The sequence below is a fragment of the Sinocyclocheilus rhinocerous genome, unplaced genomic scaffold (genome assembly GCF_001515625.1).
Source record: "Sinocyclocheilus rhinocerous isolate Xijiao unplaced genomic scaffold, SAMN03320098_v1.1 scaffold30, whole genome shotgun sequence".
Classification (NCBI taxonomy): Eukaryota; Metazoa; Chordata; class Actinopteri; order Cypriniformes; family Cyprinidae; genus Sinocyclocheilus; species Sinocyclocheilus rhinocerous.
Window position 1 is genome coordinate 137,921 of NW_015657838.1, and position 13,745 is coordinate 151,665.

Sequence of the window (13,745 nt, forward strand, 5' to 3'; positions counted from 1 at the left end):
CTGATCCATCTCCCATTCTAAGTTACGTCCTTTGGCTGTTTACGGTTTTATTTCTTTTCTTTTTCTGCTGATGCTTTCTCTCTCCATACTTTGATGTCTTACTCATTGTCGATCTTCAAGTCGAACACACCTGTTTACTCTCGCGTGTCACGTGACCGAGTGTAATAGCAGCCTCTGCGATTGAAAAATCGTGTTTTTTCATATCGCGATATTATCGCAAATGCAATTAATCGTTCAGCCCTAATACATATATGCATCTCTCTCTCTCTATACACAAATATATATTCAAATATAAATGTATATACAAATATATTCCGCAATTAATCGTTCAGCCCTAATACATATATGCATCTCTCTCTCTCTCTCTATACACAAATATATATTCAAATATAAATGTATATACAAATATATTCTTCTAATTCTATCTTTTTTATTTTCCAATTAATTTGTTCTTGAATGGTTTTATGAAATTCATCCAACTGCTCAGCTATTCCAACACAGTTATTGAATTTTCAATAGATGATGTAAATCGGTACGATTTACTTTATAACCTCATCAACAGTAACAAAACAACACTGGTGTACTTCCTGCGCTCTTCATTAACAAAGTTACTGGCCTGCCAACCGGTCAGGAAAACAAATCGCCACTACAGCAATCATATCAGCGCATACACAGTAATCAAAACAAAGCTATTACAGCAGCTGTAAACCTAAATCTACCGTACAGGTTTAGATCCGCACAGCTATTCATGCCTCTGAGGGGATCCAGAGAGAAGGCCGGTGGCATAATTCACTCTTTTTTTTTCCTTTTAATGTGCCTACGCCCAGCTAAATGAGCGTACACCAAAAAATTTCAATTAAAAAACTATTCAAACTTTCTATTATTCATGAACTAAAGGGGGCTTTCTTTATTGGTTATGTATTATTAATATCCTAGCGCTCATATCAAAGACGATCCAATTTCATAACCAGCACTTGGAACCAAATTACAGTGGGCTTTTATTCATGGTTGAACTGGTCCATTGGTCCATTGTGCCGCCCACCATAGCTACAGTCGCCACGGTCACCAGAGAGCAGCCCCCGTCCGGCCTCATCATATTGAGCTCTTCAATACTTTCACTATAGTTTTTTTTTTAAAAAGCCATCATATGTGACAGATTTGGTCTGTAGCTGTGGCTGATGTATCAGATACAGAGCGCCGCTGATTAGATTTTCAAGGTAATGTTTGAACAAGAGAGATTAATTGCGTTTCAGTGAGGAGGAGCATTGATTCATCCCCCAGCATGCACTTAGACCAGTCAGCCCACATTTCACATTGAAGTGACTGCTAGAACATGGATGGTTTCCACTCCTCTTAATATGACATATTCTGAATATATATTATATGAGATCCACTCACAGGTGCATTATGCAATTAGATTTGTGTCAAAAATATAGAATGAAAGTAATATATACACCACTGTTCAAAAGTTTGGGGTCAGTAAGATTTTTATTATTATTACTACTTTTTATTTATAATTTTTTTTTTTTTTGGAAATAAGTCTCTTTTAAACATCAAATATAAATTAAAATCATTAATACTGTAAAATATTTTTTTTTCATGCAAAGCTGAATTTTCAGCAGCCATTACTCCAGTCTTCAGTGTCACATGATCCTTCAGAAATCATTCTCATGTGCTGATTCAGTGCTTAAAAACATTTTTAATATCATCAATTTTGAGAATAGTTGAGCTCCTTAATCATTTTGTGGAAATTTTCAGAATCCTTTGATTAAAGGAATTTCAAAATAACAGCAATCATTTAAAATATAAATCTTCTGTAACATTATAAATTCATTTACTGTCACTTTTGATGCCAATTTAATCACAATTTAATGCGTCCTTGTTGAACAGAAGTATTAGTTTAAAAAAATAAAGATTAAAAACATTTTTTTTTAAATGTACTGACACCAAACATTTGAATGGTACCGTGTATATTAGCAAATCTCTTCACTTCGCTATGTTTGCTCAGTTTTATTCTTCTTTTCCATTTCTATTGATGGGACAGCACAGAGAGAAGGCAGACAGGGAAATCACACAATAATGTGGACGTCTTACCTAGATCCATGCTCTTAGATGACTTCACATGATTCTGCTTGGTATGACCCTGCTGACCTCCGTCTGTCAAAGAAGTGTCAGTTGAACGAAGACCTGAACTCAGACTGGATAAACACACACACACACAAACATATGCATTTCCTCAGCATCTTTAGTAAGTTCTCAGTAGGTCACTGAACTTGCTGTTTAAAACAACATATAGGGATTGCACGACTGCTTGTTTACTAGTCTGACAAAAAAGTAGCCAACTAGTCAATGTTAGTGGGTCGATGTTAGCTGATGCAAATGAAACACCATAAAGTACTCATGTTCCACTTGCTCATTCATTGACACTTTATTATGTTCAGGATGGTTTAAAGGATTTCTTGCTTGTAAACCCTACAAAGCCATACAGTATATTTGGCATTTTCAATATAAAAGTAATATCACATAATGTAGCTACACTGGGATACAGTTTGTGGATATTGTCCTCCTGATTTTGACAAGTATTGACAAACAAGTCATGTGACCAACTGTTGTTAAAATTAACCAACTAGCCGGTGCAACCCCTACATGGTAAAAGAGACATGTTTGTCAATTTCGGTCCAAGGCAAATCCATGTTACCTCTGCTGGAGCTTCAGGCTGTCCTGTCTATGAGGATTAGCAGCGAAGCCTTCATCATCCCCCTCTTCCACGTGACCGTATCCCCCATTTGAAACTGTGAGAGAACGGGCAAACCAAGAGAGAGAAAAGGAATCATTAGAGCTCTGTGGTAATATTATGCGGGCTCATTTAAGAGGAGTCTGCTGGGGTCAGGCCAACGGTGGAGAGAGGTGACAGTCTGGCTCGAGCTCTGAGACAGACAGACAGAGATGAAGACCATTATCTTCTCCAACACACTGCAATCTCCACTCACCTTTAATGATCTTTCACTCCTATGATAATGGGACAGGGGCCTCGGATTTACTTGATTTTTCCTCCTCTAAGCTTGGTTAAGGTTGTAAGAGTGTGTATGTGCGTGTCTGTCTGAAAGAGACCGTCTCGCTATAACTAAACATATGTATATTATCACTATTATCGGCATAATTAGTCCTATTATTCATCTATATCCTTAATGAGTAATGTTTATTGTAACTCAGTTCATTACTATTTATTAATTTGTTATTTCTCTGAGATACAACAGTGTAGAACAACAGTGTAGACCACAAAAAATTACTTATATACTGTATATATGTGTATATATATATCGAACAGTTCGATATATTTTAAAATGTAATTTATTTCTGTGATGTACAGCTGAATTTTCAGCATCATTACTCCAGCCTTCAGTGTCACCTGATCCTTCAGAAATCATTCTAATATGCTGATTTGCTGCTCAAGAAACATTTCTTATTATCAATGTTGAAAACAATTGTGCTATTTTTGTGCTATTTTTCTGGAAACAGTGATACATTTATTCATGATTCTTTAATGAACAGAAAAGTTGATATGCATTTATTTATTTGGAATAGCATTTATTGTAACACTTTTAAAAATGTAATGCATCCTTGCTGAATTCAATTGAATTAAGACTTTAATTAATAAATGTTACACTTTAATTTTAATTAATTCATTCATTAAAAAAATGCATATCCCTGTTTTCACTGTACATACAGGAGGTAAATATTTCATGCCAATAAAGCATATTAAACTGAAAACTTAACAGACTAATTGAAAAAGTGAGTTATAGAGTGAATATTTGTTTGTGTGATATATACAGTATACTGTGTTAGCAGGTTAAAAAGGATGAAACCAACAGCTCAACAGAACGTGCAGTGAGAAGATGCATGAAACAGGAAGCGCAGTTAACAGGATGATGCAGTGACTGTGTACTCGGTTCATGTCTCATTTGCCTAAAGAGACTACGCACTACTGTTGCCTGGCTCTCGCTAAGAAACACAGAAGACTTAAACAACCTGCTGAAGAAACAAAGACACAATAAGCTGTTTCTGAGTGTGTTTATGTAACTCACGGGCAGTTCATGAGCATTTACCCAGAGTTCTCCTTGATGTTTTCAACTACTGTATCTGGAGCCCCACATGACAAAGACCTCGTTAATGTCTGTTAGGCCAAATAGTGCAGAACCAAAACAAAGGCTGGAGGTCTTTGTCTGACAGCCTGCACTGTACAACTGAAAACAAATGCCTCAGATTCCCAGACACTTAGCAAACGCATTTTGCGAACAATCTATAGTATGAACAGACACTCATCAACAGTTCCAGATATACTAAACCCTTGTAATAATTTCCTAAACCATTTCCTTTAGCAGAGTCAACTGCATATGACAGCTGCTGCAGTATTTGGTGGCTGAGGGAAAAAAAATGAATAAAAAAAATGAATAAACTATATAAAATAATATAATAAAAATAAATTATAAATATAAAAATACAAAAATATTTTAAAATATTTTTGTTTGATATTAGATTGTTTTGCACATTTTATTTAATATAAGATTATCACAACAAAAAAACATAAGGTAGCTGATCCAATATACGTTGGCTGTAAATGTAAGATACATATACAGTAAATATGTCCTATAAAAATGTAAGATACATATCAATATAGATTAAATTAACCGCAAATTAATCACACATGAATTGTGTGTTGCTCAAAGACACACAACAGTTCTGCTGTGGCTTTGTTTGGAACTATTTTCGTTTGTAAAATGGATCAAAACAGTACTGTTTCTAAAATTTAACACAATATTAGTTTTCTGTTTATTAAACTAACTGTATAAAATCAAAATCACATTCGCAATCGTGCAGATATTTAAGAAAAACAGCACTCTTGCTTGTGTGATACTGCTAAACTATATCATATGATAGACAAAAAAAAAATACAGTGGCATTTTTCCCCGCATATCTTAAATTTTAGGTGCATACAACTGCATTCTAATAAGCTACATCACACGGTCATCATGTTCATCAGCAACCATATGCATACATAGTCACAGACACACTTGTTCGCTCTACAAAACTGGATGATGTCACATGAACTTAGCTTGACATAGCATAGCTTGATTTTGGTGAAGTTTAGAGAGAGAGAGAAAAGGGAAAAGTTCAATAAAATACAAAAACAACATTTTTAACTTCTTCCTGTGGGTTGCTGGGATATGGATAGCACGCTGTTCTCTATCTTCTTGATGGAGTGTCTGTGTTTTGGCGGAGTGGAGCGGGATATCGGGCCTGACAATCACATAGATCAGTGCGCCCCACCCAACAGAACTTCATCATTACTCATCAGACTGCACTGGGATGACTGCTTATTAGTATTATATATCTCATATGTTTGTGTGCTGCGCAACTGCCATAATAGATCAAGCGCACAGACGCATGCATGCACACACACATGAACATACACACACACTTGAGAGATGAACTGATGTTGGAGTGAATGAAAAAATGGATGCGTGTTGCATACAAACGCACGTACACACAATCGTAGCCGCACACACTCACAATTATGTATCTGCTAAAGTGTGGCGTAGTCGAAATGAAATAAGTTGTTCCTTCAGAAGATGATGGATCAATGGCTCTTCCAGCTAAAACAGGGTTATTAATCCTAAACGGTGTGTGCTACCAGACCTCTCGCCTGCAATAGCAAACCACCTCCTTATGTAAAACATTAACTGAAATAAAAGCCAAGTTTGTCTCCAAGAGGGCTGGGTATGAACCTATTACCACAGACACTGGACAGATATAATATTTCACATCTGTGTACAATATTCATAATGACAGTGAGCGGAACAGGGGAGGTTTGGCTGCATGAGTATTGCTATGAGAACAAGGCATTTCCTGTAATGAAAATATTGTAACACACACACACACACACACACACACACACTATATATATATATTAAAAGAATTGGAGAAATTGCAATGCTCAGTATGGCAGCTGTGGGATTTGAAGACCCATCTTTGAGTTAAAAGACCAACTGCTTTGGCAAAGTCATCAAATTACTCTACAACAGTGTTAATTTTGACAGCAAATTTTGATTTAGTTTTAGTCATAGTCTTTTGACGAAAATGCCATTTAGTTTTAGTCATATTTTAAATCATCTGAATTGTTTTAGTTTTAGTCTAGTTTTAGTCGACTAAATATCATTAGATTTTAGAAATCTAATGGCTAAAATCTAATGGCGTTAGTTACAGTGTAATGCATTTATTAAACATTTCTCTAAAATTTCCAAACTCATCATATATTCCTGGATAAAACATCTATTAACCTGTTAATATGAATTATATTAAGGATTGAACATGCAATATAGACACAGATTTAACTGCTGTGACACATAACTTGTCTTATATCTTAAAATGAAATTAAACCACTTATAAGAAACAAGAACATGGTCTACTTTTCAATGAAATACCAATGGTTATATAATATGAATTATTTATAACAACATGCTTACAACATTCTTCATTCTTTCAAGCAGACATATTTATTTATATAAATTAAATTTAGATTAATACTTATAAGAGCAGTCCTTTTTCTCTTTTTTGTTGTTGTTTGATTAATATTAATGACACGGACAACAGCAACTAAATTAGGCCGCTTTCCCTTTAAAACCTATTAAAACCATGCATTATACTGATACACATCCGATATTCTCCCAACTGTTTACAATGACTTAAGACTTAACTGAGTGTGTTTACATGAATACTCATCAAAACAGACAATTTGACATCATTTTGTGTGTATTTCTCCATTCATGTGAGATAAGACACGAAAGAGAACTGATTTCAGTACTCGTGCGCTGTCTGAGAGGCGCTTTTCTGTGCGCGTAATTCGGGTGTGTGCACTCAGAAAACCGGACCGAATTGAGTAGTCATCATGCTTTTTAAAATGTATCCCTATGTCTGCTCTTCTCTTACTCACAGACGTTGACATTTTTGAACGTTTTATGAGACGTGCATGCTAGCAAGTGTATGCTATCTTATGTCCCATTTAGATCAGTACAGCTCAAATGTGCACATCTAACCCCCCAGCAAAGCAGGAGATTCGTTCCGACTGGATCTCTTCCCAAATCGTCCCTCCCTTTCATTTCATTTTTGTCTCGTTTTTATTCGTTGACATAAATATAAATAGATGTTCATCATAGTTTTTGTCATTCAAAACAAATTTTTATTTCGTTATAGTCTAATTTTCATTGGTTAAAAAAAAAAAAGTAAAAAAAAAAATTATTCGTCAATGAAATTAACACTACTCTACAACACACATGCATATTAGCTGGACCTAATACTAAAGAAAAATACTGTTTTTTAGCATGATTTGAGCTGAAGTCATGCTAAAAATCTACATTTATGATGCGATTGCTATCGAATTTTGTTGCGGTTTTGATAACTCACAAAGCACACGTACGTCTTCAGGTAGATAGAAGCTGGACTACTGTAGCATGACTAGAAATAACTGCCTAGGAACAGGGTCAAGATGGCCACCTAGTGAAATGCTCTTTAAGACCCCAAATAGCTAGTTTCAACAGAAAGCATGCTAGGAACTAGAGGTAAGTGAACCTTTTCAGATTTTCTTTGAGTGTTATGGAGCTCTGGTCTTGTTGTTAGCACATATGCGCTAACGCATTTAGCTGCCCATGCACTCCAATTCAACAAGCAACATATCATCTTCCTATCTCTTATTTCTTGTTTTCTTTCTGCTTTGCTCTCTAAAAATAAGTATAAATAAGTCTAAAATAAGTATAATGTGTAGTCTTGGGCATGTACCACAATAATACCATGTTTTTGTAAATGCACTATGGAATACCATGGTGTTTTTTTAAAGTACCATGGCATATTATGTAAATACTATGATATATGAATATGACAATCATTCAGTACCATGGTATACTACCATAGTATTATCATTTGATACATCATCGGATTCAACACTGTACCATGGTACCACAGTGCTTTTTGTAAACGATAGCAAATAAATGCCTGAAATGAAGCAAAAAAAATACTCTTAATTTAAACTCCACAGAACTCCGTTCATCTTCTCATGAAGGCGTTAGAGGGCAGAGAAAAACTTGTCCCACACCAGAGATGGACAGAGTTCAGAAACAGTAATATTCATACCATCCCACACTTCCGCCCTCTCCTCAGCTCCCGGCCCACTGTTATCCAGGGTTATAATTAGAGCGATTCTCCCGAGGAGCACCACTTCAAAAGCAAACACAATACACATACATATGTACGAAATCATTAGCTTTCATTTACAGCTCAAACTACTACCAGTAAATTACTTCCCTCAGCTCAAATGGCTATGCCACGCTAAAAAATTCAGCACTCTCTTGATGAGGGCATTATGCATTTTAAATTGTTTGCTAAGCTACGTTACGAGCGGACCGCATTACTGTTGTGCCTGTGGAAACATGGCCTAGATAAAGCGCACATCAACTTAATGATTTCAAGGTCAGGGTGAGAGAAACCAACACAAACACAATCACAACACGAGTGGAGGGCTTGCTTTCCTTTTTTCTGCCTTCTTTACTGTCATACTTTCTTTGCTTATGAGACACCGTACCTAGAACCACTTCCAGTCAGAGAGAGAAAAAAAACGAATATATTTGAACTGCATATATTTATGAGCGTCAGAGCATCTGTCTATCATGGAAATAAACAACGGGGAGAAGCGTGAGGTGTCAGGGAGGGAAGATATGAAGCTGATGTGGCTAATATTGGACTATTTGTATGTTTTCTTAGCATTATGCACTCTGGGAATCCCAATGAGTACAGTGTGTGCGAAACGCACTCCTTGAGAAAAGCTGCAGACACGTGAAGCAGGCAGCTCCATTTTAAGCCCCACTCTCTTTCTGTCTGTCTCTAGTTGTGTTGAAATCCTGGAGGAGTGTTACTCTTTCATGTTCGGTTAAAGGGATGGTCCACACGACAGGCTATGCACACAGGCATTTCACATGAAAAGAATTGCAAATGTGCTCCAATTCTCAGACGAGTTAAACTTCCAAGTTCTAATGCAGCCGCGATAAAAGAGTCTTTCTAGGCATGAAAGAGAGACAAAAAAAGATAGCACATGTATGACAAGCACACTGTATCGATAGTGACAGACATTCAAACATATTTCCAGTATGGCACATGGACAGAAAACTGTTACAAAACTTAGCAGCATTTAAAAGGTCTCAATATAGTATATTGGTCTCTATGAGGAAGACCAATCCATGTGGAATAAAACTGATATTAAATACTATCATTAATATTAGGGATGCACTGATAAGACATTAGTAAGCTGATAATTATTTTTATGTTGTTTGATAACCGATTAACGAACAATAATATTACAATTCTATATTGTTTTGTCTTAACAGATTAAAAAAAAAACAATTAAGCATCATAACATTATAATGTACAATATGAAAAATAGACATTCATTTTAAAATTTGCTAAAGATTACATTTAACAGTCTTATTAAATTATTAGTGCTTTAACTTTAAGTGAGCGTTTGATGGCAAACATAATACAAATGAAAAATAGTGAAAATGAGTGTGTCCAAGTAAATGGCCGTTGTTGAAAGAATTATCTTGTGCTCAACAGGATTCCATTTATTTGATCAAAAAAGTGCAGTAAAAAAAAGTAAATATTATTACAATTTCAAATAAATGTTTTCTATTTTAATTTATTTTACAATTATATTTATTCCTGTGATGGCAATGCTGAATTTTCAGCAGCCAGTCTTCAATGTCACATGACACTTTTAATATGCTGATTTGCTGCTCAAGAAACATTTCTTATTATCAATACTAAAAACAGTTGTGTTGCTTAATATTTCTGTTTAAACCATGATGGAATTGAAATAGAAATGATCTGTAACATTATAAATATCTTTACTATTACTTTTGATCAATTTAATACCTTTGTCTACTCATACATTACAAAGACCATGGTTTGTTTTTCATTCTATTAAAGTAACTTTGTGTTTAGATGTCAAATGTACTATTTGTTTTGTTTCTACAGCCTTTAAATCAAAATGAAGAGTCAAACTTTATCAGTCTAGCTGATGAAAAGGCAATCTGCAAGCAAATGCGCTGCAGATGACAGAAATATATTAGCACTAGATATCTGTGTGGCCTTCTCCTTGAACGTCTCATTGCGGCACGTACCGACTGTGAGATAAAGACACAGCGAGCCCATCACTCACCCGCACATCGCTCATAGATGCTGTTCATCACCATGGGGGGCTGAGTGCTGCCATCTGATTGGCCGAGGTGCCCTGCCTGCCCCACGCAGCTATCAAAGGACCGATTGAGAATTCGCCGTGCTTCCTGGAACTCCTGCAAGAGAAAATGAGAGAAGCCGTGTCACTGTATTGATTCTGTTTGTGAATTATGGAAACAGAAGAGGCAAATCTGAGCGCCGGGATAGGTAAAGACTTTCAAATAGCAGGCAGATCGTTACGCCGGCTTCGGGATTCATCACAAAACAAATACCACATTAAGACTCGGGTTTTGGAGGAAAGAAAAGAACGAGAGATGAAAACAGCACAAGAATCTGCTCCTGGAAGCGCTCTTAATTCATCTGATTAGTTTAGATGTCAGTGGCATGAAGGATTTAAGCCACTCACACAGATGTTACAGATTTTCTGTCTCTTTTCCCCAGAGAGAAAAACAGAATGGTAATTCATTTCATTATCTTGCCCCCAGGCCTGAAGCGCCACTATGAAATATGTTAATTCGATTGGCAGATTTCAAATGCTAGAGAGAGGCAGGGTGCAGCGCTTCAGATGGGTCTTCTAATGGCCTGCTCGGATACTGCACATGCTGCCGGCATTTGGTTAACTGTGGATCATTAGGAAAGCAAACCGCTCTCATAAAATATTGTAAATCAAGGTTTGTGTGTGTGTGTGTTTTAGGCCCTGAGTGTCTGAAGGTCTGAAAACAGCAATTATGGAGAGGGACAAGAAGTTGTGTCTCCACTGGAATAGAGGGCACCAGGGCACCTGTTCAGCGTTGTTATGTTTAAGTTACAGTTAATTTAAGTTTACTGCCACATCAGCTTCACAGGCTATTTCATGGCAAAGATTATACATTAATAATATAGTAGAACACAAAATACAAATACAATAAACAAAAATAAATTAATAAAAACAATTATAAAACAAAGTATTACACATACATTTCTATAAAAGGTATTTTAAATTTACTTTTGAAAGAAATTGCAAAAGTTTCCTGTTGTTATGATTAAGCATTCATGTTTTAACGTTAAGATTTGGCTAAGGTGATTGGGCATTATATTGCAGACTAAAGGCTGGAATACAGATATATTTTTTTTTTTTTAAATCGGAACAGATTTTAAAACACTGGGCATCATACTGTACATTTATTGACATTAGAGAATAACCGGGCATCATACACTAAATGACTGAGGATCAAATGTTACTATACTTTCAAGTAGTGCAGAACACAAGCGTTGCTATGAGATGCACGACGAATGAAAATAATTGCTATGTCCAAATATTCCTACTTCCATACTAAATTGTATGTATAAAAAAAACAAAAACACAAACAAACCAAAAAAAAACTAAGCAGGGCAAAAGACTACTATGTCCATATTCATAGTATTCGATAAACAGTGTGTGAAAAGTACCAACATACACTACGATTTTCTGTGAAATCTGTCAACTTCAATAATTAACACAGATTCGTACAGAGTAAAATAAGGCAAATATCTGTGCAAAAGTCCTGGAGTGTTTTGTACAGTAGCAGACACAGTTTGTTTAATTCAAAGGCTGAGAGAGATAGTGGAAAATGGTTGTGTATAACTAAATTGAGAGTGGTTTTGGTGCAAGAAAGCTTGACTAACATTTTAAGTGGACTTTGGGGAAAAACAAAACGCTACAGAAGTGTATAATGTGGCCCTTTTAATGCTAACGGCAGTAAGAGCAGGTCTATGGAGGGGGTGGCCTGTGGGGAACAGAACGCAGGCTGCCAGGAGAGGAAACAGTGACTGGGACTAAATGAGATTACAGGAGGGGATCAATGAGGATTCCCCAGCCAACTTTTCCATTTCCCTTAATAATATTTATCAGAATAAAAAAAGAGGACATAGAGCTTGCAATTTTGAAGGGATGAGATTATGAACATGCAGCTGAATCAATAAAAATTAACAGGAAATGTTGGCGGTGGGAAGAGAGAGTGTAAAACTGTAGAGTGTTTTAGGAGGTTCATGCAGTGGATGGAAATGTTGCAACAATATTGACGTTCACATTCGCAGAATTAAGGCATCAATCAGGTACCAGAATTTAGAATTTAAATTTAAATTTAAGGAAGCTGAATTAAAATAAAATTAAGTTTAAAGAAATCCACAACACTGCTGTAATGTAGTACTAGGGATGTTTCTGATACACTTTTACAATTAGTATACATTATATAAAATTGTGTAATTTATTTTATAAAGTTGCAGTATTTGAAAATAATGTGAACATTTTGTGATGTGTAACAAAATTACTGTATTTGTGGCTGATTTTTGAGATTATGGACATTTCATTATTTATTAATACTAAAATGAAATTAAATTATAATGAAATTCCTTTGTTGCATGTTGTTTAGTAAGTTATTTTACTGACTTTGTCATTCCTATTAAACTTCATATTGGGTGTGGCCAGTTTAATTCACATTTACACTTACAAACTGAAAAGGAGGCCATTCTTGAGGGTCGTTCACACCAAGAACTATAAGAATAACTGTATTTGCATCCACACAAATGGATAACAACATTAGGTTTATTAAAAGTGTGTGCTGCAGTTTTGTTGTCTGCCGCTTTAAATATTCAAATTCATTAAAGTTGGGTGGATTCTGATTGGCTGTCAGTGTTTTTCATCAGCTGAAAAACAACAACAACAAAAACCTGCTGAAAGTGATTCCAACGACATCAATGTTATCATTATAGTTTCATTCAGTGTTAAACTGATTGAACCATCTCAGTTTGGACAACATTCTGTCTGTGTTTGTGATCCTGCTGTAGGCTTTTTGTGACAAGAGGTCAACAAGGTTTTCAGCATTTCATTAACAGAAATGTTGAAAATGACACAAAAACAGTGGTCAGAGGATAAAAGGTACGTCGTTTCCCACAGCCTCTCTCCCCATGTGTTCTCCATCCTCAGACAATACTCTCTCTGTCTGTTCGCCTCATCTACACCTCTCTGCTCGAAGTCCCATCCATAAAATCTCCTCAGACTCCACTTACGTCTTAATCAACATCACAAAGCGTACAGTTCAACCTGCTGTTAAAGACAAAAGTGGCCTGGCAGGCCTGTACGACTGCATGCAGCACCAGAGCAAACCTCCCAGCGCTCCTCTGGCACAAGATGAGGAGGAAACAGTCTCTAGGGCACAGATCATGTGGGCTCTCCACGGGCTACTTTTCATTATTAATGCCCACGCTGTAATGAGATTATGACAGTGCTGTTTAGATGGCTGTCTGAGAGAAATGGTGAGAAGGATTGATTAGATCAGACTCTGCTATAATAGTGTTTAGTCTGCAGAGAGAGAAGAGAGATGGCACTGCCATGGTATATCTCCATAAAAACATTCAATCTATACCAGATTTTTTTTTTTTAAGATTCTATATTTCGGAATCTATATCTGTCTGTCTGTCTGTCTGTCTGTCTGTCTGTCTCTCTCTCT

The 13,745-nt window shown here is 36.0% G+C and overlaps 1 protein-coding gene across 3 annotated transcripts in view; it reads right to left on the bottom strand.

The window, feature by feature from the left end:
- The window catches only part of LOC107721601 (partitioning defective 3 homolog B-like), a 334,485-nt gene that overhangs the window by 135,211 nt on the left and 185,529 nt on the right, over positions 1-13,745 (bottom strand). For all 3 annotated transcript variants that reach the window (XM_016529701.1, XM_016529700.1, XM_016529699.1), the window contains exons 14-16: positions 10,262-10,394; positions 2,699-2,792; positions 2,095-2,198 (exon numbers count right to left, since the gene is read on the bottom strand). In XM_016529701.1, the coding sequence (XP_016385187.1) occupies positions 2,095-2,198; positions 2,699-2,792; positions 10,262-10,394 (331 nt within the window). The remainder of the gene's footprint in view (positions 1-2,094; positions 2,199-2,698; positions 2,793-10,261; positions 10,395-13,745) is intronic.